Source organism: Zalophus californianus, chromosome 2 (genome assembly GCF_009762305.2).
Source record: "Zalophus californianus isolate mZalCal1 chromosome 2, mZalCal1.pri.v2, whole genome shotgun sequence".
Classification (NCBI taxonomy): domain Eukaryota; kingdom Metazoa; phylum Chordata; class Mammalia; order Carnivora; family Otariidae; genus Zalophus; species Zalophus californianus.
The window spans coordinates 60,551,987-60,578,615 of NC_045596.1; the positions used below are offsets into that span (position 1 = coordinate 60,551,987).

At 44.2% G+C, this 26,629-nt stretch overlaps 1 protein-coding gene across 1 annotated transcript; it reads right to left on the reverse strand.

Moving 5' to 3' along the window:
* Positions 1–2,957: 2,957 nt before the first annotated feature.
* NAAA (N-acylethanolamine acid amidase) lies at positions 2,958–26,420 on the reverse strand. Its single transcript, XM_027599581.2, has 11 exons — positions 26,165–26,420; positions 25,348–25,512; positions 21,953–22,079; positions 17,626–17,716; positions 13,692–13,768; positions 9,606–9,778; positions 9,404–9,466; positions 8,384–8,450; positions 7,994–8,022; positions 4,268–4,345; positions 2,958–3,628 (listed from the first exon to the last, which is right to left on the reverse strand). Exons 1-10 carry the CDS (start codon positions 26,365–26,367, stop codon positions 4,270–4,272), a joined length of 1,071 nt encoding a protein of 356 aa, XP_027455382.1. The 5' UTR covers positions 26,368–26,420; the 3' UTR covers positions 2,958–3,628; positions 4,268–4,269.
* Between the last annotated feature and the right edge of the window lie 209 nt (positions 26,421–26,629).

Genomic DNA, 26,629 nt, shown 5'->3' on the forward strand with positions numbered 1-26,629 from the left:
GAGGCATGTGGTAGGTTAAGGGGTATGAGGTAATTATAGTAAGCTCAGTGAGGACTGTTCATTAGGATTCTTCTGGGTCCCACTGTCTTCAGAGACAAGGATGCTCCATTCCTCTGGGTACAGGGAGGACACCTCTGCAGGAGGGTTCTAGGACACCTGTTTTCAGGAAGAAAGGCTAGGGGGAGGAAGTCAGAGTGGCCTTCCTGCTTCTGCTGTTCTCCCAAATTCCTTCAGCTTAAAATATTCAATATGCCAATGTGCCGTATTTTGGGGTAGTGTGTGCTGAGCCCCATCAACCTCAAATAAGTGGAATGTGCGGTATTCACCCTTGAGGATGTCCTCAAGGTTCATCCATGCTGACACCTATGGCAGGATCCCCCCTTTATAAAGGCTGAGTGATATTCCATCGTATGTCCATATCACATTTTCTTTATCCACTTGTCAGTCTATGAACATTAAGGTTGTTTCCACATCTTGCAATCCATTTTCTTAGCTAGTCTACTAAAACGTCAAGCTAACTGATTTTCACTTTCCCATTATCAGCCCATCAATGCGCTCTTCATAATGACACAGAATGAACTTAAAAAAAAAAATCGCTCATCAGCTCTTTGATTTCTGGATACTTTGGAGGGATAAATGCCCTGAAAAAAAAAAAAAAAAAAACATTCCCACTACAAAACTAAAGAGGAAAAACAAACACCTTTCTTAAATGCTGAATACTTAGCTGAGCTAGCCCATAATCAGGGAGGATGAAAGGAATACAGGGAAGATGTGGTATAAAGAAAAGCTTGGGAGGGAAGCAGGCACGGGGGGCATGGTGGCCTGAACAACATTTGCTGGACCCAGGAACTTAGACCCTTAGGTTCTTCAGCAATTTCACTGGGAGGTGGGAGGACATGGCCTTGGACGCACACAAGGTAGAGTTAGAACATCAGCCTGCGCAGGGGCCGGCTCTCCTCTGTGAAGGTGGGACCCCAGGCTTGCCCTCACAGCAGCCTGCACAGGGGCCGGCTCTCCTCTGTGAAGGTGGGACCCCAGGCTTGCCCTCACACAATATAAACTGAGGCTTCAATTTCTACTGAATGTCCTAAGAAACCACAAGCTGAGAAATTAACAGACACACACCCCTTCTGGGCAGCGTACCGCCAACCCCGGCCTTCAGGATTTTCAATGGAACACAATCCAAAACTCTGGAACAGCACAGAAACCTCCATGAGGGAGAGTCAGCAAAAACAAACAGCAAAGGTAGACACCTGAAGGCTTGAGGACTGAATTTAGAAGCAGAGTATAAAATAAGTAAGGGTTAAGAAGCTTAACAACAACAACAAAAAACCAAAGCTAGGAACAGATGCTATCCAATAAAGATCCTAGCAGTTTGAATAAACAGCAAATAGCCCATCTAAAATAAAAATATTATCCTTGAGGGGCACCTGGCTGGCTCAGTCAGTAGAGCGTGAGACTCTTGACCTGGGGTTGTACGTTTGAGCCCCATGCTGGGTGCAGAGATTACTCAAAAATAAAATCTTCTAAAAAATAAATCAAGAGGGACACCTGGGTGGCTCAGTCGGCTAGATGTCCTACCCTTGGTTTCAGCTCAGGTTGTGATCTCAAGCCCCACATCAGGCTCTGTGCTCAGCCGGGAGTCTGCCTGAGAGTCTCTCTCCCTCGCTCTCTACCCCTCTGGCTCATGCTCTCTAAAATAAATAAGTAAGTCTTTTTAAAGATAATAAATAAAATATTATCCTCGATATTAAAAACTCAAGAGATTCATTAAAGAAATATTTCTGATTTTACAGAAAAAAAAAAAAGATGTGACTTGGAATATGTCATTGAGAGAGATATCCACCTCCCCTCCTCCCCCGCCACCCCAAATCTCAAGGGCTGAGACAGAGGCTAGAAGGTGTGATAACACACACACTTGGGAGTTCAGCAAAGAAGACACAAGAGAATGTAGGACTGCAAGAGAAGAGTAACAGCACTTTCTCCAAACTTGAATAAAAGGAATAAATTTGAAGTTCGGAGAGCATAACAAAGCCCCAGCAGGCTAAATAACAAGAAATCTACATCTAGACACGTCGTAGTGAAACCACACGGCACAAGGAACACAGGTCTTAAAAGCAACCGGAGATTTAGATTACTTAAATCACTTTCCTGCTGAAAAGTCCTCAATGCCTTCGTGTTGCCTGGTTAAAATTAGGTTATTCCCCAAATTTCCATCCAAAGATCATAGTCTGTAGTCTAGAAAATAAGAATGGAAGTGACTAATGAGTAGAAATTTCTAGTCTCCATCACAGTTTAACATGTCTGGCAAGAGTGAACTACTCTTGATGTTTGATTTTATTTTTTTTATTTTAAAGATTTTATTTATTGATTTGTGAGACACAGAGAGAGAGGGAGGGAGAGAGAATAAGTAGGGGGAGGGGCAGTGGGAGGGAGAAGCAGACTCCCTGCTGAGCAGGGATCCCGATACGGGGACTTGATCCCAGGACCCTGAGATCATGACCTAAGCTGAAGGCAGACGCTTAACTGACTGAGCCACCCAGGCGCCCCTTGATGTTCGATTTTAAAAAGGACGTTGGATGATGGAAAGGTAACAGTGTTCCCAGAAGAAACGGGAATATTCTGGGCCACCAGTGAAGGGTGGGTTATGGTGAGGCAGGGGTGACTGGTGCCTGGCTCACACTCCCCTCCACGCATCCCATTTTCCTTTGTTCTTGCTGGTACACCAAACAAGAACATCCCATCGATTCACTGTTCGTGCATTTTAGCCTTTTCTCACTCCATCCTCAGAGAAGTTTCTTTCCTGTACATGTGAAACACAAAATCAAATTCTACAACGCAGCTGTGCCCTCCTTTGCATCCTGACATTTAAACAACCTCACGAGAGCTGCTTGCTTGGGATAGCAGCTCAGAACCACACAACTTCGGGGATAAGAATGGAGAGACAACAGGACACGTATTGGGAAACATGTTTATTCTCCTTGCCAACATCTCTTTCAACATTTTATTAACTAATGAAAAATGACAATCAGAAATAATTTGGTTTCATATTGCTTTCAAAGAGCTATAAGAAAGTAGCTATTTAGAAAAAGGAGGCCCATCAGTTTTTATAAAGAAACATTAGACGCATTATGCAAAGTGAGAATCCCATCCCACGGAAACACATGATCGAAGCTCAGACTAACAAACACTCAAACAGGCTCTATTCAAACTACAGTTCTCCATTCTCTTAGAAGAATCTTTTTTTCTCAGACTCTTCCTGAAGCACTTCATAATAAACAAAGAGGTCTGGCCAGCTCGTTTCTTCATAAGCTGAGGTCTGACAACATTGCCACATGTTGTGGGGAGAAGGGGCTTGACCTCTGAGACCAATTATCTTTGAGTTGTTCCAGCCAGTACAGACAGAGCTGAGAGAGGGTCAAGGCAAGTGACGAAGAGAAGCAAATGCAAGACGCCTATCACCCACTTCAGCAATACAAGCTGCAGAGTGATCCTCCTGCCCCCACTTCACAAGACCGAAAAGCTTAGTGAGGAAGGAACCTGTATTGTTCCTGAAACAATACAATCCTTTCATTTTGTTTGTTTTTTAAAGTACAGCTCTTCAAGAATTTCATTTTTAAGAAATCATCTGTAAGGGAAGAAAAATAAATGTACTTAATTCAAACACCAATTTTTAACGCTGCCATGATAAGCAAATGACCAAAACATCAGGCCAGGTTGACAGGTTCCAGAAGACCCCAGCAATAGGGAAAACTGCCTAGGTTTGGTTTCAGGCACAGCAAAAAGGACGCCTGCTTTTTCCTCATGTCCTTCGCCACACCGATGGGCTCACCAATGCCTGAAATAAATTCTGCCGCTGTCCTCTGCCTTCATTATCTGTTTTCTCAGGTTGCCAAGGTGCTGGGCCTGCCTCACTATTATTCTGGGAACAAGCAGGTCTTCCCAATTATTTCCCCCTCTGTGTCAGTGAAGTTAAGACCCTGCCCTGAGAACAGGTCTGAATAAGGGACGAAGGGCACTGGGCAGAGATTAGCTCTCATACCAGCAAATTCAAGATAAATGCCTAACGGTGACATTAACCTGACCCACATGACAACCGTTTGCCAGATGTCTGTCAGAAGATATTCTATATGCATAGATGTAAAAGATGTTACCGCCCTCTGTGGGAGACACCAGCACACACCCACCAATGTCCCCAAATGAACAAATAACAACAAGCGAGCAGAACTTTCATAGCATGGTTGAATCCACTCTTCTGCTTACTTACTTTTAACCCAGGTTTCTGATCCTCGTCATGTACTTCTCTGGGTTGGCAGCACTCATTACTGTAGTATAAACTGTGTAGCTGAAAACAGTGAGAGGAATTTTTATATGCACATCATTGTCTCTAATATTCCAAAGAGGAAAAAAAAATACCAACCTAACCCTTGGGACCTAGGAAAATAATACAAATAGAAGCCCATATATGTCAAAATGTTTAAAATTTATAATTCAAGTGATCACACGGCGTCCTTCCTTTCTATTTTGACAACACTATGGAAGGCCATGTTCAAATTTAAAATTTCTCGGACTCCTCAGAGTTTCACACTGTGGCAATGAGGGAGAGGCATCCGTTGGCCTCACCCCTTGCTCTGCCCTATACCACCAGTGGAACGTGTATGGACACCTCAGCCTTTGCATCTAGGCTTCAAGCACGACTCCAGGAAAAAGCCATGCCTTGACCACCCACCAGGCATGGGGTATCCATAGTGGCTACACTCTGCCATCAGGAGAACACCACCCAGGATAGTGGATCACACAGGCCCCAGAAATAGCTTGCTCTTCAGGCTAGGTACTTAGGCCAAACTCACTAAGTAAATGCTCCTGGCCCAGTGGATTCCTTATATCAAGGGACGGTTAGAGGAAGGCCAGAGAGGAGCCTCTAAAGCTGGGGGATGAGGTTAGGGGGCCCATTTACCCAGATCTAAGGATGAAAAGCACAATGTAATTTATTCAACATACTGCATAGCAAGAGACCAGAACAACATGAGTACATGCACATGCATGCACACACACACTAGGACCCCTCCCCCTCACTCCCTTCATCTAATTCTTGTCCAGGACACCAGCTGGAATGCATGCTCAAGGCATCTGGAGCTGGGTTGTTCAGGATTAGGAAGAATTAGTGGCCCAAACTGTACACCTGGCTGAAGACAGCTATAAGTGCATACAGAGCTCATCCGAGGGTAATGGAGATTCCCTGAATAAGGACTTCAGCTGTTTATTTACTTTGGTCATCCATCGCTATTTTAATATTTTCTCTGCTTACAGCCACATCAGAGGATGGAGTTCTATCGCAGGTTAGTGTAATTTTGTAGCACAGCACAAGGGGGCAGCATTGAGCTAACTGTTTCTGTGGAGATTTCTTTCTGAACTCACAGTGAAACAGCCTTGGTTGCCAGGAATCATTACAAGGAAAGGGCCTGAGAGTCAGGGATCTATGTTAATTCTGGCTCAGCGGTGAATATCCTCTACATGCAGCTCCTCGGGGCACCTAGGTGGCTCAGTCTGTTGAGCGGTTGAGCGTCGGTTTCTTGCTTCAGATTCTTGGCTTCAGCTCAGGTCAAGATCCCAGGGTCCTAGGATCCAGCCCAGCTCAGCAGGGGTCTGCTTCCCCTCTGTCTCTCTCCCTCTGCAACACTCCCCCCCCACCACCACCACCATTCGTGCACTCTCCCTCTCTCTAAAATAAATAAATAAATCTTAAAAAAAATAAATGCAGTTCCTTTTGGGTTTTCAATTACACAACAGAGAAAAATATTACTTGGTTAACTACAGTTTCTAACAATTCTATTTCAACAAAACATTTCATATGCCATTTAAACATTCATAGCCTTTAACTCAGTAACCCTACTTCTGGGAATTCAGCCAGGGAAATTAATCCAAAAGTAGGGGGGGGGTTGGGGTGCATGTACAAATATGTTTATTTCAGAGTTTTAATAGAGGAAAAACTAACAACTGGAGAATGCTTAACTCAACTATACAGTATATTCAATTGGCTACGGTGTACCTATTTAAAATTATAAGGGCTGTTGACAGCATGGGCAGTGCTTTTAAAAAATATATCAACTCTTGGGGTGCCTGGGTGGCTTAGTCAGTTAAGCATCAGCCAAAGGACCTTTGGCTCAGGTCCTTATCTCAGGGTCCTGGGCTCCGGCCCTGAGGGGCTCCTGCTCAGCAGGGAGTCTGCTTCTCCCTCTCCCTCTGCCGCTCCCGTCTGCTCGTGCTTTCTCTCTCTTAAATAAATAAAATCTTTAAAAATACATAACTATCTTATTTTAATACTAATTTTTTAAAAAGATATAATCATTTATATAATTATTTTAAAAACTATGAGAACACACAGAAAAAGAACATCCCTATTTTTAAAATGAATATTAGAAGGGCAAAATTGTGCCCGACTAGAAAGGATACAGTCATTTGTGTTGTATGGTGGAAACGGCTCCTACAGGCTGGTGAGAGCTAAAACTGTTACCCATGCAGGAATCAATCATAAAGCTTGAAATAGACCAGCTGGGAGTCTTTACAGCATGGAAGTCAATAAATGCACAACTGAAGAGGGGGATCTTTGTTTTTTGGGTTCCCCTCATCCTGCACACCCACCCCCCCCACCCAAAGAGCTAGTTTACTAACATAACATTGGGTATCATTTATTACCCAAACAGCTCATTTGTTAGAGTGGCAAAGTACTGACTAATTTGTTTTTCTGTATTGGCTGTTAGAATATTGTTTACAGAATAAATTTTTTTAGTGTTACTCTTTTTATCAGGCCATACTTACAGAAAAAGACTTTCAAAGGGACAATTTGAAGATGTATTCCTATTATGGTACAAAATGAAAAGGATACCACCAGTTTTGAAAATATCTTAATAGCTAAGGAATCTTAAAATACCTGTATACAAAAGTTATTCCAGAGGCCATAGGAAAACTATTTTGTGTTTGTGTAAAAGAGGATCATTTCAAAGAAAAAGAAACATCAGTTGGGTATTTGAAACTAAAAATCGCTTTACAGGTTTTGTCTGTATTAGGCTATTTCCCGAAGAGGACCATTTTGATATTCTTGCCTTGGAGAAAGCAGATGTAAGAACACGAGAAGGTAGGAAATGCTGGGTTTGGGAATTTACTGAAGTAAAAGGAGATAAAACATCTTTGACTTGCAGATGCTTCCTCCCTCATTTCATTAAATTAAGCCCCACCTCACTAAGCAAAAGAAGGTGTCTGTGCCCCTAAGGAGCTAATCCTAGGTGCCAGGCAATGAAGCACCACCTTGAGGGGACAATGAAGAGCAGGCTGTTGGTCTTGGCCTGGGACCTTCAGAGTTTCCCAGGCAAGTCCTGTGGCTGCCTCTCAGGTTTAATTAAGAGCTTCCCATGACAGGAGTAGCTACCGCCCAGGGGTTCATATCAGAGGATGATGTGGGCTGTAGACCTGAGAAGCCGCTGCTCACACAATGCTCCTATCAAGGGTACAGGCTAAAAAAGAAAGAACAGCTTCGATGCTGAATTATCTGTAGACGGAGCACGGTGGTAGCAGAACGTCCCAGGAAGTTAAAGGGAAGCCAGCAGTGTCTAAAGTTTAGTTCTAACAGAGTGAGATTAAGGCACTCATAAACCAGGGCAGGTGGACCGAACACCAGACTGATTTAGGATGAACACATCACTGCCCTCCTCCTTCTGGATCACTCTATCCTCCTTACCTTTGTTTTTCTTCATGGACTTCTCACCTGACTTATGATATATTTGTTTATGCGCTCCTCCCCGCCTCCTCCCTATGCCCCACCAGCAGAATGCTAGCCCCAAGAGAGCAGAGACTCGGTTTGGTTCACTGCTGTACCCACAGCACCTAGAAAGCCTGACCTGTAGGGCCCCCAGAACCCTGCTGAGCCAAAGAGTATGGGAGTGAGTCCCCCATTCTGGGGTGATGTATGAACAGATGCGTTTAACATGTCACTTACTTGTTACACACCGGAAACACGGACAAAACCTGCAAAGGAAAAAATCATATTACAAAGACTATTAAAAGGTAGAAGAAATATGTAGAATATCTATAGGAAGAATAAAACTACCTAACACTCTAGCGTGTCTTGGGGTGACAGAGCTACAGACTTCTGAATCCTTTCTCCTTTTAAACAATGAACATATACTGAAACAAGTTCACAAAATGTCATCGGACTTTTTAGAAAGGTTTTCAACCGGGTGAAACTCTGACTCCAACACTGTCATCTACCACATTTGCCTGAGTTCAGAGATTTCGGAGGAGATTCTTTTTTTTTTTTTTTAATCACGATTAACAAAGACAGCAGACATCCTGGGTAAGAGCTGGACATCACGGCACAGTGAGTTACCTGGAAGAGCGTCTCCACGCTAAGGTTTGCCTGGCCCGTGGCATTAAGGGCTTTGATGGCAGGCGTTCTGGAAGGAGAAGGGTCAAAGATTACTTGGCACGTCAGGAAATGCCATCAGCTCTCATACTGGGAACCACCATACAAGGCCCAGCTGCCTTATCTCCCTTTCACCAAAGCAGATTCCGGCCCCCAAACATGCTTCTTGCCTAGTCTCAGACCACCATGGTAAAATTAATTCAACAGTCAAGCCCACAGGTACCATCTGCTCCAGGAAGCTGGGTGGGTGAAAATGTATTGCTACGAAATTAAATATTTGCCACCAAACACGTGCGGCAGTAAAGCCAGGAGGAAATACCTAACTACCTGCTGTTTGGGGATGCATGGACTTATAAAATGTTCAAAATTAGAAGGGCCAGGGGCACCTGGGTGGCTCAGTCGGTTAAGCGTCTGCCTTCGGCTCAGGTCATGATCCCAGGGTGCTGGGATCGAGCCCTGCATTGGGCTCCCTGCCTGGCTTGTGCTCTCTCTGTCTCTGTCAAATAAATAGATAAAATCTTAAAAAAAAAAAAAAAAAAATTAGAAGGGCCAAAGAAAGCCCCTGACTTATTTATTTATTTATTTATTTATTTATTTAAGGGGAATGTTTTCCTTCCCCAAAAGTCTTACATAGAAAACCATGATTCTTGTTCTACCCTTTCTTTTTACAGTTGAGTAAACAGAGGCTCAAGGGGCCACCCAGTGAGTCATCAGCAGGGCTAGTGGTAGAATATAGGGCTCCTGACCCTGAGGCCAGGCCAGCCTTACCCTCCAACACCCAACCAACTGCCAAGAGCCCTCCCCCCACACACTCCACTACACACTACAGTCTCCCATCCCGGCCAAGACATTGGTGAGGGGGCCAAGGTACATTTTCTGGAAGGGGGTAGCGCCTCTAGTCCTCTCTGGTTCTCTCTCATAAAAAGGGCACATTCTCCTGACCCCAAGAACACACTATAAACTGGCAGGGGTATAGAGGCCTACCTTCGGTCATCTTTCTTAGGTACTGGCTTCCAGTGGTCGTAATTTGTCTCCACCCGGAACCACCTACAACAGAGCACATCATCTGGTCTTACCCAAGGTCATTTGGCACATAGCTAAGGAAGAAAAATATATAAAAACCTCTAGTTTCCCCAGTTGAAAAACATTATTGATACAAAATGACCAGAGTCTTAATTCTACTCACGCTCCATTTAAAGGATCTAGAGGCCAAATGTCTGCTGGGCCATTTCTGTTCCTCGTGATGACCACTCCCTCCCGGGGGGACGTACCACCGACAATATAATAAACATCAGCAATTAGGGGAGTCTTGGCCAGTTTATACACAGCTGCTTCAAAGTTTTCTGACTCACTCAGGGTCTGAACAAGAAGACAAACCTGCATTAGCATCATCACCCACGGCAGTTATCCACACCAACTGATGGACAAATGGGCCAAAGCACATTCTCCTGACAGATTAAGCCAGGGCTACCATCTCAAACTGCTCTGACCTCATCCTCCTGTCATCAGGGCTCCTGAGGTGGAAGAAACCTCAGTGGGGAGCCGACAGCAGCTGTACTTTTCTCACAAAAGGAAAGAACTGTTGACAAGTTCTAGGCCTGGCTCACCGACCATGGGCCACGTGCTTTCTAGGCAGGTCACCTTCACAAAGGACTCCCCATGTTTCCTCATTCATTTGTTCTTTCAACAGGTCCTTTCTGAATACCTACTACATTTTAGGCACTGTGCTGGTGTGGAGACAGAACAGTGAATATGACTGACCTAACCTTGTTCACTCCAAATTTCCAAGAATGACACGAAAGTCAACGGGCAGTGGTGACACAATGTACAGAGTGTCACCATGGAGAAGCAGTTGATACAAAAGCCATAGCAGGGGACCCACCCTCACCCAGGGCATCAAGGAAGCATCCCGGGGAGGTATCGCACAAGCTGAGGCCAAAGGGACAAAGGGAAGTCAGGCTGGGGAAAGTGGTGGTTGTGGGGTTGGGCATGGGGGTGGGGAAGACAGTTCTGGCTCAATGGAATAGTTCAGCAAAGGCTTGGAGATGGAAGACAGCATGCTACATCAGAGCAGTAAGCAGGGTGTTCAGATACCCCCGGGGGTTCATGAAGACTTCCAAAGGTCTGTGGCATGGACAGTTAAGGGGATCGCTTTCCATATCTTCAGCTTCCATAGGTGCTCCTTGCTCAAGCTGATCTGCTCAAGAACGTCCTGGGGAAGAGCCTGCCCTTCCCACCTGCATCTTCAAAATCACTCTTGGAAAGTACGTTTTCTGCTCACCCATCCTGAATACTGCCGAGGCACAGTGTCAGGGGTGGGGGTAAAGTCAAACAAAAGAACAATTCAAAATATCAGCGTCTGCAAAGGTGCCATCATTCAGCACCATACACCATCAACCTGGGGCAGGGCTTTGTGGGCCTTCCTCTCCCGTATACATCTTACTATTAGGGGGTGAGGTATTTAGGGTTGAATTGGTTGGTTCTGAACTCAGCAAAATTATAAAGGGAGGCAATAGGAGTCACGGAACGCTGTTTTATGTCACCTGCACCAACTATCAAATAATTCGTTGCCTCTAACAGAATCCTATGAGAAAAAAGCCAAAGAACATCAGTAAGAAATACCGAAGGTGGTGGTGACTTGCTTCATTCAGGTGGCAGAGTCAGGGTGGGACATGCACCTTATCTGTCTGGCTCAGGAAGTGATGGAAATGGGTGGTGACTGCTCATGGGTACAGGATTTCTTTTTAGGGGAATGAAAAGGTTCTAAAATTGATTGTAGATATGGTTGCACAACTCTGACTATACTAAAACCAGAGTTGTATAATTTAAATAGATGAATGGTATGGCATGTGAATTGTATGGCATTATACCTCAATTAAATATACACCTACCTTATGACCCAGCAATTCCACTCTTAAGCACTTACTCAACTGAAATGGACATACATGTTGACTAAAAGCTTTGTACAAGGATTTCTATAGCAGGCTTATTCCTAATGGCCCAAGACTGGAAACAACCCAATGTCTATCAATAGGAAAATTGTGGCATATTCACACAACTGAATATTCTTCAGTAATAAAAATGAATGAGCAAGTGATCCAAACAACATGGATGAATTAGAAAAGCATTGGGCAGAGTGAAAGAGAGAGTCTGTACTCAGGATTTCATTTATACATATTCTAGAAAGGCAAACTTGTCTGTGGTGACAGAGGTCAAAGAGTGGTTTCACTGGAGGAGGGTGTCAGAGGAGGTAAGGAATTGTCGGGAAGGGAACAGGAGGGAAATTTCCAGGGACTTGGAAATGTTCTGTATCTTGTTTTGTTGGTGCTTACATGGGGGGATAAATGAGTGTGTCCAACTGCCAAGATACATTGAACTAAACCCTTAAGATCTGTACATGTCACTGTATGTAAATTTTATCTAAAACATTTAAAAATCATTTTGCTGTTACATTCCACCAGACAGATCTAAATTCTAGTTTCATTTTTAAATGGCAACATTCGAAATACACTTTCATCTTATGATGAAAAGTTTTAGGGACACCTGGCTGGCTCAGTTGTTAGAGCATGGGACTCTTGATCTCATGGTTGTAAGTTCGAGCCCCATGTTGGGGTAGGGATTACTTAAAAATAAAATCTTAAAATGTTTTAGAGGTCATCTTAAAAAGATATGAAGTATATGGGGTTCCTGGGTGGCTCAGTCGGTTAAGCGGCTGCCTTCGGCTCAGGTCATAATCCCAGGGTCTTGGGATCAAGTCCTACATCAGGCTCCCTGCTCAGCGGAGAGCCTGCTTCTCCCTCTCCCTCTGCAGCTCCCCCTGCTTATGCTTGCTCGCTCTCCCTCTGTCAAATAAATAAATAAAATCTTTAAAAAAATGTTAAAAAAAAAAGATATGAAGGATACACAGTTTGTCAACATCTTTAGGAAGTACCCAGGTAAGAGGTTGAGGAGAACTCCAAGTCCAGAGGGACTAAGATCATTTAGACCTAGTCAAAGAAGGGCCAAAAAGGTTGAAGCTGGGCAGGGCCAAATCCTGCACCAAATGTGGTCAGATTACAAATTAGAATTTATACGTGGCCTGGAACTCTGCTGTCTATCTAATAGGTCATGTAAAGTAAACTTTCTTTTTGTTGTGTGCAGAACTACCTTCTAATGCCTTTGTTTTGCTAATTCTGATATTTGCAAATGGAGATTCTAAAAGGAGGGTACATTTTTATCTGCAGAAAAAGCATACCATTATCTCTTATCTCAATCAGTTATCAAGATTAGGCTATAGGCTAAAACTGTAGCCTGTAACAAAGATTCTCTCCTTAACCAATCTTTGGCTAGGCTCCTCTGAGCCCTCTCCTTTATAAGGCCTTAACCTTGGCGTATAAGGACTTGAACAAACATAACAGAGTTTCTAACAGCTCAAGGCTACATCCCTAAGGTGACCCTAGCCCTTCTAGTGCCTGCCTGAGAAAATAAGACTGCCCAAAGAATTTACTGTTTGTTCCAGCCAGCGCTTAAAGATAGGACCCGTTTTCCAGTCTCTGCAGGAGGGCAGGAGGCTAACTTTGATGAGCACCAGTTAGCAAACCCAGATATGTCTGACATGGACAATCCCTCTTTTACACTTTCTGTAATTTTTCACTTCTCCCTCTCTAGAGAGACATCCCTCTCTATTCCCTCATATTCCCTTTAAAACACCTGGTCACCTCTGTACAAATCAAAGTTGAGTTCAGTTCACCTTGGACATTCTTCCCTACTACAATAGTACAATACTGATTAATCTGTCCCTACCACTGATTTCTTTTTATTGAGGTATGACTGACATGTAACATTATATTAGTTTCAGGTATACAAAGCAATGGTTCAATATTTGCATATATTGCAAAATGGTCACCACAATAAGTCTAGTTAACGTTCGTCACCATCCATAGTTACAAAAAAATTATTTTCTTGTATGAGAACTTTTAAGATCTACTCTTAACAACTTTCACTTATGTGATATAGTATTATTAACTATAATCACCAGGCTGTACATGACATGCCCATGACTTATTTTATAACTGGAAATTTATAACTACTCCTTTAACTAGTGTCTAGCTCTGTTTATCTTTGATACTTATTATCACAAAGGCTGATATGCATTTTGCAAACCCTTAGATGCCTATCCTTTTTAGGAGCTTCTTACGTGAAAGATAACATTGTTAAATGACACAGAGCATTACAACATGAACCCACAGAAGATTAAGTTAGGGTGTGCGGGGCTCAACAGTAAGGTACTCACAGTGCGGATAAGCCAGCTGATTGGATAGTGTCTCTGGAAAAGGGCAGCGATCATGTTCTCCCACCACCAGCCTTTGTCTGCCGAGTTGAGGAAGAAACAAGTATAAATACGAATTGTTGCCCCAGTTCCTACATTTTAAAATTCCTTATATCTTATTTCTTTCCCATAGTACAAGCTGATGGGAGAGAAAAGTTGGTAGATGAAGAGTGATTTTACTGGCATCCAGTTTTCAAAGATAAAGCTCAAATTTCATGGCACCCATAGAAAAATGTAATTTATATATATATACAAATTTCTAGCTATTTGTTTTTTTTATTTTTAAAGATTTTTATTTATTTATTCATGAGAGACAGAGAGAGAGAGAGGCAGAGGGAGAAGCAGGCTCCCAAGGAGCAGGGAGCCTGATGCGGGACTCGATCCCAGGACGCTGGGATCATGACCTGAGCCAAAGGCAGACACTTAACCATCTGAGCCACCCAGGCGCCCGGAATTTCTAGCTATTTGGAAATATTTTGTGTGTGTATACATGAATGTTCTGTATACATATTTTACATATACATAATCTTTTGTGCCCAGAAGCAATGATAATTATGTGAAAGGAAATAATTCGATTAATCATCCCAGGCAAAGCAGAATTATGTAGCTATCAAGAGAAGTGGCTCAATAAGGATTAGGAAGACTACAGAGAATATACCTTTCAGAACTTTAAGTTTGATTTGGGCTCATATTTAAAAAAAAATACAAATTTACAGTCATTCTCCAAAATTATTTCTTTTTAACATCTTAAAAAAATCTTTGTTGGGGATTTATTTCCAAAGAAATAGTTTCATTCAAGACATAAGCACTGAGCATCTACTATGTGCCATACTGTGATCTGGTCCAGTCCCTTGGAATTTAACGGCAAACAGAAGTAATTAGTGTGCCATCAAGCACAAAAATTTTGGTAACTGTAATAAAGAAAATAAGACAGAATAATCATGAGTAATGAGGGAGGGTTCTTTTTGAGAGGAATGTTGAGGGTAGCCTCAGTGAGTTGTAGACATTTGAGCTAAGATGGGCAGAACATTCCAGACAGAAGGCGTGGGTGTCAGGGCCCTAAGGCAGGGACAAGCTTGGTAGGTGTCAGAAAAAGAAAGATGCTGGTGCCCGTGGAACGAGGGAGAAGGAGACAGGCATAAAATGAGGTGCAGGAGGTGGCCACACAGAGTTCTGAGGTCAGTCAGGACTCTGGAGTCATTAGGAATGGAACGGAAATTCAGTGCGGGTTTTAAACAGGGGACCAACCTGGGCAGGCCAGCTGCTGGGAAGAGAAAGAATTAGTGGAGGGTGAGAAGCCGTGATGCCACACGAGAGGCTACTCCAGCAGCGCGGGTATGACAGCAGCTGGCCGAGCGGTGCGGGTGGACAGGGCAGTCAGGGACAGGCCGGTCTGCGTGGTGGAGCTCAGACCCACGGAACGACCGGTTCAAAAATTCTCCTGGTACAATCAGTGCAGCAGAAAGAAGTGCCGTATCCTGAGACAAGGAAAAATCCGGAGAGGAACAGGTTTGGGGCGGGGCAGAGTGAGGGCAAGAAGAGGGGAAAAGAAAAAAGCAAGAGCTCTGCATAAGCATGCCAAGGGTGAGGCCCCTAGCAGCCATCCACGTGGAGAGGCTGAGAAGGTGGCTGGGTGTTCCAATCTGGGGCTCGGAGGTCAGGCCCAGAGATGGGACAATGACAAGTAAGTGCTCCATGGCCCCTACTCTGTGCCAGGCACCACTCTGGGAGTGTCACATCCATGAAGCAGTTCATCCCCATCCCCTGCTCTCCAGGTGAGGAGACTGAAGCACGGGGTCAACACCGCGGTGGCGGTCGCCGAGCAAGCAGGTGACAGCTCCACACAGACACCGGGCAGGCTGGCTCTCGAGTCTGTGATCTTACCTGCCGGGTGGTTTGTTAAGTCTCCCCAAACTCTACACCATTTATTGGTCCCCCTCATATCCCTACCTTTTCCGGGGAGGGGGGTGGTGTCAGAGGCCCTGCTGGCATTCTCCATAATGTCCAGAAAGTTAACTGAATGAATATCTTATCTCTATTAGCAGAGATATCTTACCTTATTGTTCAGGCATTTTAACTCCATCTTAGCAGACTAAAATAGAGCTAGTTTTCATTAAAATAAGGATAAAATAAGTATTAAAAAGGCAGTTTGACAGTATTTAGTTAAATGTGCATGTTATAGAAGAACTCAGTTATTTTTCAACTGCAAATACCTTAGGTTCTACTAATTAGTTGTTAAACAATTTGAGTCACAAAATGATGGAAACAAAGCCCATCCTTTAAATATACACTTGTTTACGGACATTCTGTGTAAAACCTTAGTAACTGTCATCTGTGGTCTGAGTACCATTGGTTGAGAATCAGTCTCACAATGGGGCACCTGGGGGGCTCAGTCGGTTAGGCAGCTGACTCTTGATTTTGGCTCAGCTCATGATCTCAGGGTCTTGAGATCAAGCCCCATATCCAGCTCCTCCCTCAACGCGGAGTCTGCTTGAGGATTCTCTCTCTTCCTCTGTCCCTGCCCCCTGCTCTTTTTCTAAAATAAATAAAGAAATCATAAAAAAAAAAAAGAGAGAGAGAAAATCACTCTTACTCATAGCTGACTTTTGGAAAATGCTGAAGAAACCCATTAGGATAAAGAACTGACTACTGGACACTGATAACATACTCAGCCAGCAGCCTCCTGTTAAAGCCTTATGTAAAAAGGTAAGAACAGACCTAACCAAAGGAAACAGCAATGTGAAGTCAATTGGGTTTGTCCAATGACCAACACTAAACTTTAAGTCTTTCTTCTTAGCTCAGCTACAAGTTCCTGAGGACAGAGACAAGTGTTTGTGGATCTCTGGGTTTCCCACGCTCTGTGAAATTGACTGATGTCCTTGAGACCTGGGGAACTGCAGCAGGGTCGTATAACCAACAGAGCAATTGGGCCAGGACCTGGGAGACCAGTCTGAGAAACAACCTTTCCACTTCACCTCCCAGCCTCAGCTTCCTCTTCTGCATCATGAGTGGGGTCGATACTATCAGCCCTGCCTAACAGGACTGTCCAGAAGGTCTACTGAGAAAACTGACCAGAAAGTGCCCAGTAAGCTGTGGAGTACTTTATAGCTATTGCCTGTAGGAAGCCATCACATAGCCTCTACATGACTGCAAGAGCTTCCTAACAGTCTTCTGCTTCCATGTTTACCCGCACATGATCCAATTTCTAGGTAGCAGCCAAAGTGATTCACTTCCTGGCCTAAAACCCTCCTAGGGCTTCCATCACACTTAAAATCCAAACTCCTCAGTCTTCCTCTCCACCTCTAATGCCAGTCCCCCATGCTATAACCACACTACCATCTTTTGTTTCTAGAATCTGCCAGGATTGTTTCGTTTCCAGAACTCCCCCAGCTTCTGCAGACCTGGCTCCCGGATCACGGGACCTGCAGTAACTGCCCCGCCCTGCCCTCCGTTCTCTATCACATCCTCCTGTTTTGCTTTCTCTCTCTTTTTAAAAATATTTATTTATTTATTTGAGAGAGAGAGAGAGCACGAGCAGGAGGGGCAGGGGGAGAAGGAGAGAGAATTCGAAGAAGACTCCACACTGAGTGCGGAGCCCATTGCAGGGCTTGATCTCAGTTCCCAGAGCCATGACCTGAGCTGAAACTGAGAGTCAGACACTTCACCGACCGCAGCACCCAGGCGCCCTGTTTCACGTTCTCTGTAGCACTCATCACTACCTGAAATCATCTTCATTGCTTATATGCACACTGCCCATCTCCCCAGACTAGGCTGGAAGTCCTTCCTATGTAGTGTAGTCAGGATTCATCTATATGTTCAGCTGGGGGAGCAAATGAAGTACCTGGATAGAAGTGGCCAGGAATATGGCTAAAAATGCTCAGGAATGTGTTTTGATTACCTCGTTCATCGCCAGAAACTGTAAACTTGTATGGACTCTGACCAGTCCATAATCCTACATAGCCAATAAATGTGGTTCCTGTGAATGCAACCTGAAATCAAGAGATAGGTATCATTTTGCCATTCCCACCAAACATATATTGAAATCCTCTGTTTTGTCCCCCTCATGGATTTTTTTTCTTATAAGTTCCAACATAATAAAAACTCTTAAATAGCCTTCTGGAAGGTTTAACCTGGGGGTTCCATGGATAGAAATCAGTGGGTCTGTGATCTTGCATGGGAAAAAAGGTACATCTTTATTTTCACTCATTTCTAACTGAAATTTCACTCCTTCAGTAATGGACGCACGTAACAAATCCTGTACTCACAGCAGAGCCTATGATTCTGCCACCATAGACATAGCAGATATTTTCACATATATAACGCTATCATACCTACCTTGACACAGTATAATTACATATCCTGAAATACCACTCATGACTATCATTATGCGAGTTATTAGATGCACAGCTAAAATTTACTATTTAATGTGTTGAGAAAAAGTATAACATTGAAATGGCTATATTCCAACATAACTGGTTTTCTTTGTAATCCATACATTTTATTTTGTGTATTATAAAACATTCTGAGAAGGGATCATAGGCTTCACCAAAGGGGATCATGCCCTAAAAAGAATGAGAAACTCCATCCTAGAAATAGCAAATGGGCTCCGATTAAAACCTTGTGTTGACTTGATCATCAGTCATGCATCTTATAAGTTCTGTGAGGTAAGAGGAAATAAGTGAGATTGTTTGTCAGTCATAATCATATTTAAATTTTAAATATTAAAAAACTATTTTACATGTATCTCTCATGTAATCCTCATGGTTATCCCATGAGTTATAGGGATCACTTCCACTTTAAATTAAGGTAACAAGCTCCAATGGTTGCAAGATACCACTATAGGACTATGAGGAGAAAAATCACACTCTAGCAGTTACTGCAGATACCAGATTTCATTTCTTTAAAGAAATACTTAGAATGTGCCTGTTCAATAAAGGTGAACCAATATTTTTTATTTTGAGAAACAAATAGGCCTGGGTTAATATTTTTCCTTAGAAAGCTGAATTTCAGGGGCACTTGGGTGGCTCAGTCAGCAAAATCGTCTGCCTTTGGCTCAGGTCGTGATCTCCGGGTGCTGGGATTGAGCCCCATGTTGGGCTCCCTGCTTTGTGGAGAGCCTACTTCTCCCTCTCCGTCTGCATCCCCCCCTGCATGTGCATTTGCGTGCGTGCGCTCTCCCTCTCTCTCTCTGCCCCCCCATGCTGTCCCAAATAAATAATCTTAAAAAAAAAAAAAAGGCTGAGAAATAAGTCAATCAGAGAAAGACAATTATATGATCTCACTGATATGAGGAATTTGAGAAACAAGACAGAGGATCATGGTGGGGTGGGGAATGAAACAAGACGAAACCAGAGAGGGAGACAAACCATAAGAGACTCTTAATCTCAGGAAACAAACTGAGGGTTGCTGGAGTGGAGGGGGGTGGGAGGGATGGGGGGGCTGGGTGATGGACACTGGGGAGGGTATGTGCTATGGTGGGTGCTGTGAATTGTGTAAAACTGATGAATCACAGACCTGTACCTCTGAAACAAATAAGATATTATATGTTAATAAAATAAATAAATAAATAAAAGCCATTTATAGAAGACCTAAAAAATAAAAGCTGAATCTAAAGTCTGTAATCTTTTTAATCATTTATTTCTACCTCATCTGGTTGTAAAAATAATTTAAGGTGCTAAATTATAAAGAAAAAATGCAGTGGCCTTAGTTTTATAAATGACCTTTTCCCAGCTCATTGAGGGCTTTCTTTTTTTTCTTAATAAAGATTTTATTTATTTATTTGACAGAGACAGACACAGCAAGAGAGGAAACACAAGCAGGAGAAGCAGGAGAGGGAGAAGCAGGCTTCCCACTGAGCAGGGAGCCCGATGTGGGGCTAGATCCCAGGACGCTGGGATCATGACCTGAGCCGAAGGCAGACGCTTAGTGACTGAGCCACCCAGGCGCCCCTCATTGAGGGCTGTGTGTGAATTCTCCCCACTTCCATTCATGGCAGTAAAATGGGCATAATTCTACCTTGCTGCTAAAGCCTTTACAAAATGTAACTATATGAAGAAAAAAAATAATCATACTGTCACTTCATTCATATGACACACTGACACTCATATTAGGGTCACTCTTGAAGGGCAGAGCAAATTAAAGTTTGAGAATCAAAATCACGTTGTAGTTTCCAAGATATTTGATAACACATAATTATAAATGATTCTGGGGTATAATTTGCAAACTCTTTTATCTTGTGGCTCTGAAAAACTGTCTTTATTTCTAAATGCCTGTGCTTTCCATTGTCTCTGCCAAGTCAGTTAACATAAACAGACCCTTAGCTGTAGCAGGAAACTCTAAAACATGGTCTGAGTTTGGGGAGAAGAAAGTCATTGGGCTTTGGTCCTGCCTCTGCCATATCTCCCCGATGTGAGCTGGGGAAACGTCCTCCATGTAAGGCCTCCCCTTCTCACCTGGAAAATGAGGATGAAAATGTTGATTTGTGCTGCTCAAAGGGCTGTGGTGAGGATCTAATGAAGAATGGTATGTGAAAATATTTTAAAAATTATGAACAATATTCAAGAGTAAGAGATTAATTATTTTGTGGATAACCTGTTCTTAATTTAGCAAAACAATTTCTTGGCCATGAGCCCTTAGCATAAAGACAATACTCAAGTGTACACCGTTAGATTTGGTAATAATAATTGAGCACTAAGAGTGAAGCCATACCAGCAGACTATTTCTCATGGGAGCTCCAGGACACACAGGAACAAAAGAAGCATCACCAGTTAGGGTGAAGTCTAGGGGCGCCTGGGTGGCTCAGCTGGTTAAGCATCTGCCTTCGGCTCATGTCATGATCTCCAGGTCCGGGGATCGAGTCCTGCATCGGGCTTCCTGCTCAGCATGGAGTCTGCTTCTCTCTCTCTCTCTCTCTCCCCCTCTGCCCCTCCCCACCGTTGGTTCTCTCTCTCAAATAAATACAATCTTTTTTTTAAAAAAAAGGATGAGTTCTAGAGAGAACCGTCGAAATAATTTATTTTTACTGCATTTACTCCTTTGTCTACTTAGAAGAATTTCTGCTTATTGTAGATAATGGAGAAAAGCATAAAGTTGTCAATTAAAGTAATTATTGTCCCATGATCCGGTAATAACTGCTAACATTTTAGCAGATTTCCTTTAGGAATTTAGTACGCACGTATATTCTGTCACTGTTACCACTTAAAACCATTTTTGAAGTAGTTCTTCAGCTATAAACCAAATTGTTAACAGTGGCGAAGTAAAGGAATGAAATGGAAAAGTGAGAAACTTTCACTGTATGTATTTCTGCATTGTTTTCATTTTTATGAGAAAACGTTTTTGTTTGTAAAAGCAGATGACCAAGTATTTAATAAATGAGTTTGTAGTATTTGTGACTCAACCCCGAAATGCAAAGAACATATGCAATATAGTCCTTGTCCTTGAACAGTGTTCCCCAAAGCCAAAATCTGGCTTTAGCAGGTTGTTTCATGGTCATAACATGCTTTGTGTATTCAATGAACATTGATTAAAGCTGTCTCTCCAGATGTTTACACAGAAATGTGAAAACAGTACATATTAGGTTGTATTTTTATGAAGAAAATAAAATGATCTAAGTATAATTTCTTAAAGATCATACTTAGGAGAGTGCTGTGGGTCAATCATACTTATAGAATAAAGGACCATTTATTACTTGGCCACTACTTATCAAGCATTTATTACATGCTTTGCATAGATTACTTCATGTAACATTTATAACTACCTCCATAAAGTAATTATTAACCTCCCTGAGCTGTAGTCTGCAAAATGTGTCTAAATAATTTCCCATGTTCTCAAAGGAAGTAAGTGACAGAAACAGAATTCAAACCCAGGACTGCTGGACCTCAAAGTTGGCTGTTTCTAGCCATGACACCATGCAGCCCCTCCCTATTCCAGAAGCAGCCTCAACACGGGAAAGCTGAGAAAGAGCTGATATGGATGACTGATCATACTGACAGTTATTTCCCTAAGGAAAATTGGTTGACTTCTTTAAATAGATGCTCAATAATAACAAATGACCCTTCTTTCCATGAGCCTAATGGACGTAAACCTGTGGTTTTGTTTTTCCAGGAGTTTGATGTTTTCTGTTCCTTAAACTGGTAACACACTTAAGCAGCAGGCCATCCTAGTGATTGCAAACTTTGGTTAGCAAGTCTCTCTGATTTCTGAATATTATAGTGTACAAACTATACCTGCCCATTCTTTAAGAACTGCACATCCACAGTCAACTTGCGTAAGAAATTTCCAAAAGGATAATCCAGATTCCGGCCATGGTAAATGTGGCCTCTGGAGTCTTGAGCCACAATACTGGTGCAGAATCTGAGAAAATAGAAAAGTACCATATGAATGAATGAGAAAAATAAGAAAAAGGAAAATGAGGTTTCATTTAAAAAACAAATCCTTAAAGTAAAACAATTCTTATAATAGATACATATGATAAGTGATCCTTGTACAAGCATATGGATTCACAATTCAAGATGAAAAGCACAACCAGACACACCTACCTCATCAGTGTTCATTTGGTGTTATTAGACCGTTGCCCTTAGCACACATGGAAGTGAAAACATACGGAAAGAGAATTTCATCCTAAATCTAAATCTGAGGGGCGCCCGGGTGGCTTAGTCCATTAAACATCTGCCTTTGGCTCAGGTCATAGTCCCAGGGTCCTGGGATCGAGTCCCACGTCAGGCTCCCCGCTCAGTGGGGAGTCTGCTTCTCCTTCTCATTCTGCCCCCACTCATGTTCTCTCTCAAATAAATAAATAAAATCTTTAAATAAATAAATCTGAAACTGACCCATTCTGGGCTCAGCTAGACCTCAGAACTTTGCTTATTCCTCTGCTTGGCAGTATGTAGTCTATTTAACATACCATTCAAAGCTAGTTCAAATTCACTTCTCTTTTATGAATTTCTCAGAGCATGTACAAGGGCACTAAATCATTTTGTTCCACAAAATGTTTCAGTTTGTCCTCTGAGGGAAAACAGTCAACTCTTTAGGGGCTTGGCACTTTCCCTGTCCCCATCAGGGCTCCCTGCACAGAGAAAAGGAACTTTTAAAAGAACTCCCAGCTGGAGCACCTGGGTGGCTCAGTCGGTTAAGTGTGTGGCTTCAGCTCAGGTCATGATCTCAGGATCCTGGGATCGAGTCCCAGGTCTGTCCGGGTTCATCCGGGTCCATCAGTCTCCCCACTCAGCAGGGAGTCTGAGTCTCCCTCTCCTGCTCCTCTGCCCTGCTCATGCTCTCTCTCTCTCAAATAAATAGAAAAAAAAAAAAAAGAACTCCCAGCTGGAAAGAAGTATTTTGTGGAAAGGAGGAAGAGGTTTGTTAAGATAGCTAAGTGTCTGTTTCTTCTGAGAATATGTAATGTTCTATGGAAAAATACTTAGACAGCATACCCAATTCTGGGGAAAGAGAAGTACATCCACACAAACAAAACAAAGTATCCTGAAAGACTGTTGGTCATTTCTGAGTAGCAGAATTGTAGTTAATTTTTTTCTTCTTTTCTATATTTGCTAATTTTCTATAACGACTACGTATTACTTTTATAATAGGAGAAAATAAATGTTACTTAATTTTTTTGTTTGTTTAAAAAAGGAAGTTTGGTTAGTTCTAAATTTTTCCCAGGATTTCTGGTCCTCAAAGAGTTGATGTCGAAGAGGGGGCTGATAAAACACCAGAAGTGGCTAAAGCAAAGTTTGTGGAATCTCTCCCAGAGAATTTTTCAAAACTGGCAAGACAACAATACTTCTATGTCAAGCCGAGTACTTTTTTTTAAGTAGGCTGCATGCCCAGAATGGAGCCCAACGTGGGGCCTGAACTCACGACCCTGAGATTAAGCCCCGAGCTGTGATCAAGAGTCAGACACCCAACCGACTGAGCCACTCAGGCACCCCATAAGCCAAATATTTTAGCGTGAGGTAGCCCACAAGCTCAGGGAACAAGAGGGGAGCTGTGGGCTTTAGGGGAAGTACTGCAGTGCGCTGGAGACACATGAGATTTTAGCAGCAGCCCTGACCACTCACCAGGCACCTGACTTTCAGCAAGTTTTCCCTTCTGAAGCTTGGTTTCTACACAACGGGTAATAACCATCCCCAGTGCCTGGCACCCAGGAGGCTCAGTAAAGGGTAGCTACTATTATTCTGATTCAAAAAGCCCTACATCAGAAATGTGAACAGAACATTTCCTTTGTTAATTCTTTTTTTTTAAGATTTTATTTATTTATTTGAGAGAGAGAGAGAGACAGAGATAGTGAGAGAGCGCACAGGCCATGTAGGAGGGACAAGCAGGCTCCCCGCTGAGCAGGGAGCCTGCCCATGCAGCGATGGATCCCAGGACCCCAGAATCATGACCTGAGCTGAAGGAAGAAGCTTCTCTGCTTAACTAACTGAGCCACCCAGGCACCCCCCTCCTTTGTTAATTCTAATGGCATCTGATGGTGCTTTTTGTTGTCAGGCAATTCAATACCTACCTTAATATCAAATCCAAAAGTTAGAATGTTTTTATTAGAACTTTTGCTTAAATCTGCTTGAATACATAGACTCCAACAACAACAACAACAACAAAAAACCGTGGAAGTAAAATTTTTCTTTTTTTGTAACTGAGAAAGTCACATGCCAGAATAGGAAAAAGATGGGGGTAGGAGATGAGGAATGGTAAAATGAACTTGGTTCAATTGAAAAGCATGTTCATTTAACAAGTTTGTCTTATCTGTGTCTTTAAACATTTCCCTAAAGAGGAAGGCACTCCGTGCTTCTTAACCTATCGTGCCTAGGGGTTCAGGGAAGATACCAGGGGACAGTAAAGCTGCCTTATCCCAAGAACTCTTTTTTTCCCCCATATCTTTTGGCAGCCAAAAGCTACCAAGTATGTCATTAGATAAGGCTGGTCTGGTGGCAAAACAGTAAGTCCTGAAGGCAGAAGCCAGGTCAAACCTCTCTTATTTCCAGGACCTACTACTGAGCCAATAAGACTTAAGACTCTCCCTGCACTTTGCATGGGATCAGCTACACACTCTTAAGTGCTTTCACTTCTGTGTGCCATTTTATCCTGCCCACCCTGCCTACCAAATACCGGCTCTCCCTATTAGCCAGAACAATATTCCCTGTGACCCCAGTCCTGGAGGGTACAGACTCTGAAAGAGAAGTCAGGATCTCCAGGCATGACAAACATGGAGGGATAAATGCAGGGGGACAAATGAGTGTTGGGATGACCCCCTGCATTATAAGGGTGCAGGGTCACTGGGTTACCTAGACGGTCCATATGAGAGTGGGATTAGTTCTAAAAACTTCCTGTTAAGGTACATGTTGAGTTTGGAAAGTGGGATACTACCTGAATTGGTAGAGGGATAAAGAGGGGCTTGGGGAGAGGAAAAGGTCAATGTTGAGGTCCGAGAAGCTGCTTTCCTTCTCGAAGCTCATGATGCGCTGCTCAGATTTACCCAGAGAGGCAAAGAGGAAGCACTGGAAGTTTCAGCACAGCCCCGGCACCACCCTATTTTTATCACACTGGAAGTAAGTCTCCTCCCAGCCAGATGTGGCAGGCGTCCCTGGTAAATCCCAGTTAATCCACGCTAGCGTGGGACACTCACGCGGTGGACTCGTAAACCAGGTTGAGCAGCAGGCAGTCGGCCAGGCTGTAGTTCAGGACTTCGCACATGCCACGGATCTCGTCGGTGAAGGGCTGGGGCAGGAAGCGCGCCAGCTCCTCGACCACCTTTCTAATCAATGCATGGACCCACTTGGGGACCTTATTCCTAAAAACGAAGAACCACAAGGGTGTTTGATCTGCTCAGGGGTCGAAGGGGTGTGACTATGTGTGTATGGGTGGTGGGGTGGTTCCTGAAGTTCTTATCCTTAGGGGTGCTAGGTTCCTCCCCTTCCCAAAGGGCCAATAGCCCAGGCCCGGCATCACCCAACCCGCGGCATCCCGAAGGGAAAAAAGAAAACTCGGAAAGGGAGATAGAGCAAGCGAGTGTGGTCCCCAAAGAGGCGGACTTGGGAGACTCGCCAGACCTGCAACAGGGGTGTGGGCTGCGTTCCCTACTCTGCGTTGAGCAGGCGGGTGACAACCTGCACGCCACCCTGACCCAGAATGTCTGGGGGAAGGGCGTGCCTCTGGTGACTGAAAGTCAAACCAGCCGCTCCGATCATCCTCAAGCCCGACGCTTCCCAGAGCAGCAACAAATGCCAGTTCTGGTCTCCGCCGAGCTCGCATGCTCCTGAGGCCGCGGGTGAGGAGGCTGAGGTCGAGGGCAAGTCGGTCCCCGAGGGCGGGGAGGGGTAAAGCGGCTCGGTTTACGGCCCAGCTAGCAGCACGCATCTGGGCTTCCCGCACGCGGACTCAGGCCGCAAAGAAGGTGCCCCGGGGCGCTGACGCCGCGCCCCTGGCCCCGCGCCCGCGCTCACCCGAGGATGTGCGCCATCGTGGTGCGCAAGAAGTCGAGGTCGAAGTGCCTCAGCACGGGCAGCCAGCGCAGCTCGGGCGCCGCGTCCAGGCTCACGTTGAAGAGCGGCGGGGCTGGGGGCAAGGCGGCGGCAAACACCCCGGCCCCAGCCAAAAGTAGCAGCAGCGCCAGCCCCGGGTGCGCCCCCGGCCCCGCGGACCGCATGGCTCGGGCTCCGGCGGTCGCAACTGGGACCGCGGTGGCCAGCGGGCCCGGGTAAGGGCTGGCGGAGGAGGAGTCGGGGCGGTGCCCAGAGCGCTGGAGGCGGAGCCCGCGGCGCGGCTGGGCCCGCCGTGTCTCTCGCGACCGCAAACCGCAGGAGAGCAGCGGGCGCCGGCTCGCATCCGCGCTTCCGGCCCCCATCCCTCCCGCGGGGGCCGCAGTCCCGACTCGGGAGAGCGCTAAATGCTGCGGGCTTCTCACGCTA

What these genes read in the sequence shown, in the direction of transcription:
- NAAA (XM_027599581.2), bottom strand. Translation starts at nt 26,367, where the DNA reads ATGCGGTCCGCGGGGCCGGGGGCGCACCCGGGGCTGGCGCTGCTGCTA. An exon ending in AGTTCTTAAAGAATGGGCAG is followed by an intron (nt 17,717 to 21,952) that starts GTATAGTTTGTA and finishes TCTTGATTTCAG; the next exon opens with GTTGCATTCACAGGAACCAC. An exon ending in GTGTTTCCGGTGTGTAACAA is followed by an intron (nt 4,346 to 7,993) that starts GTAAGTGACATG and finishes CACTGTTTTCAG; the next exon opens with CTACACAGTTTATACTACAG.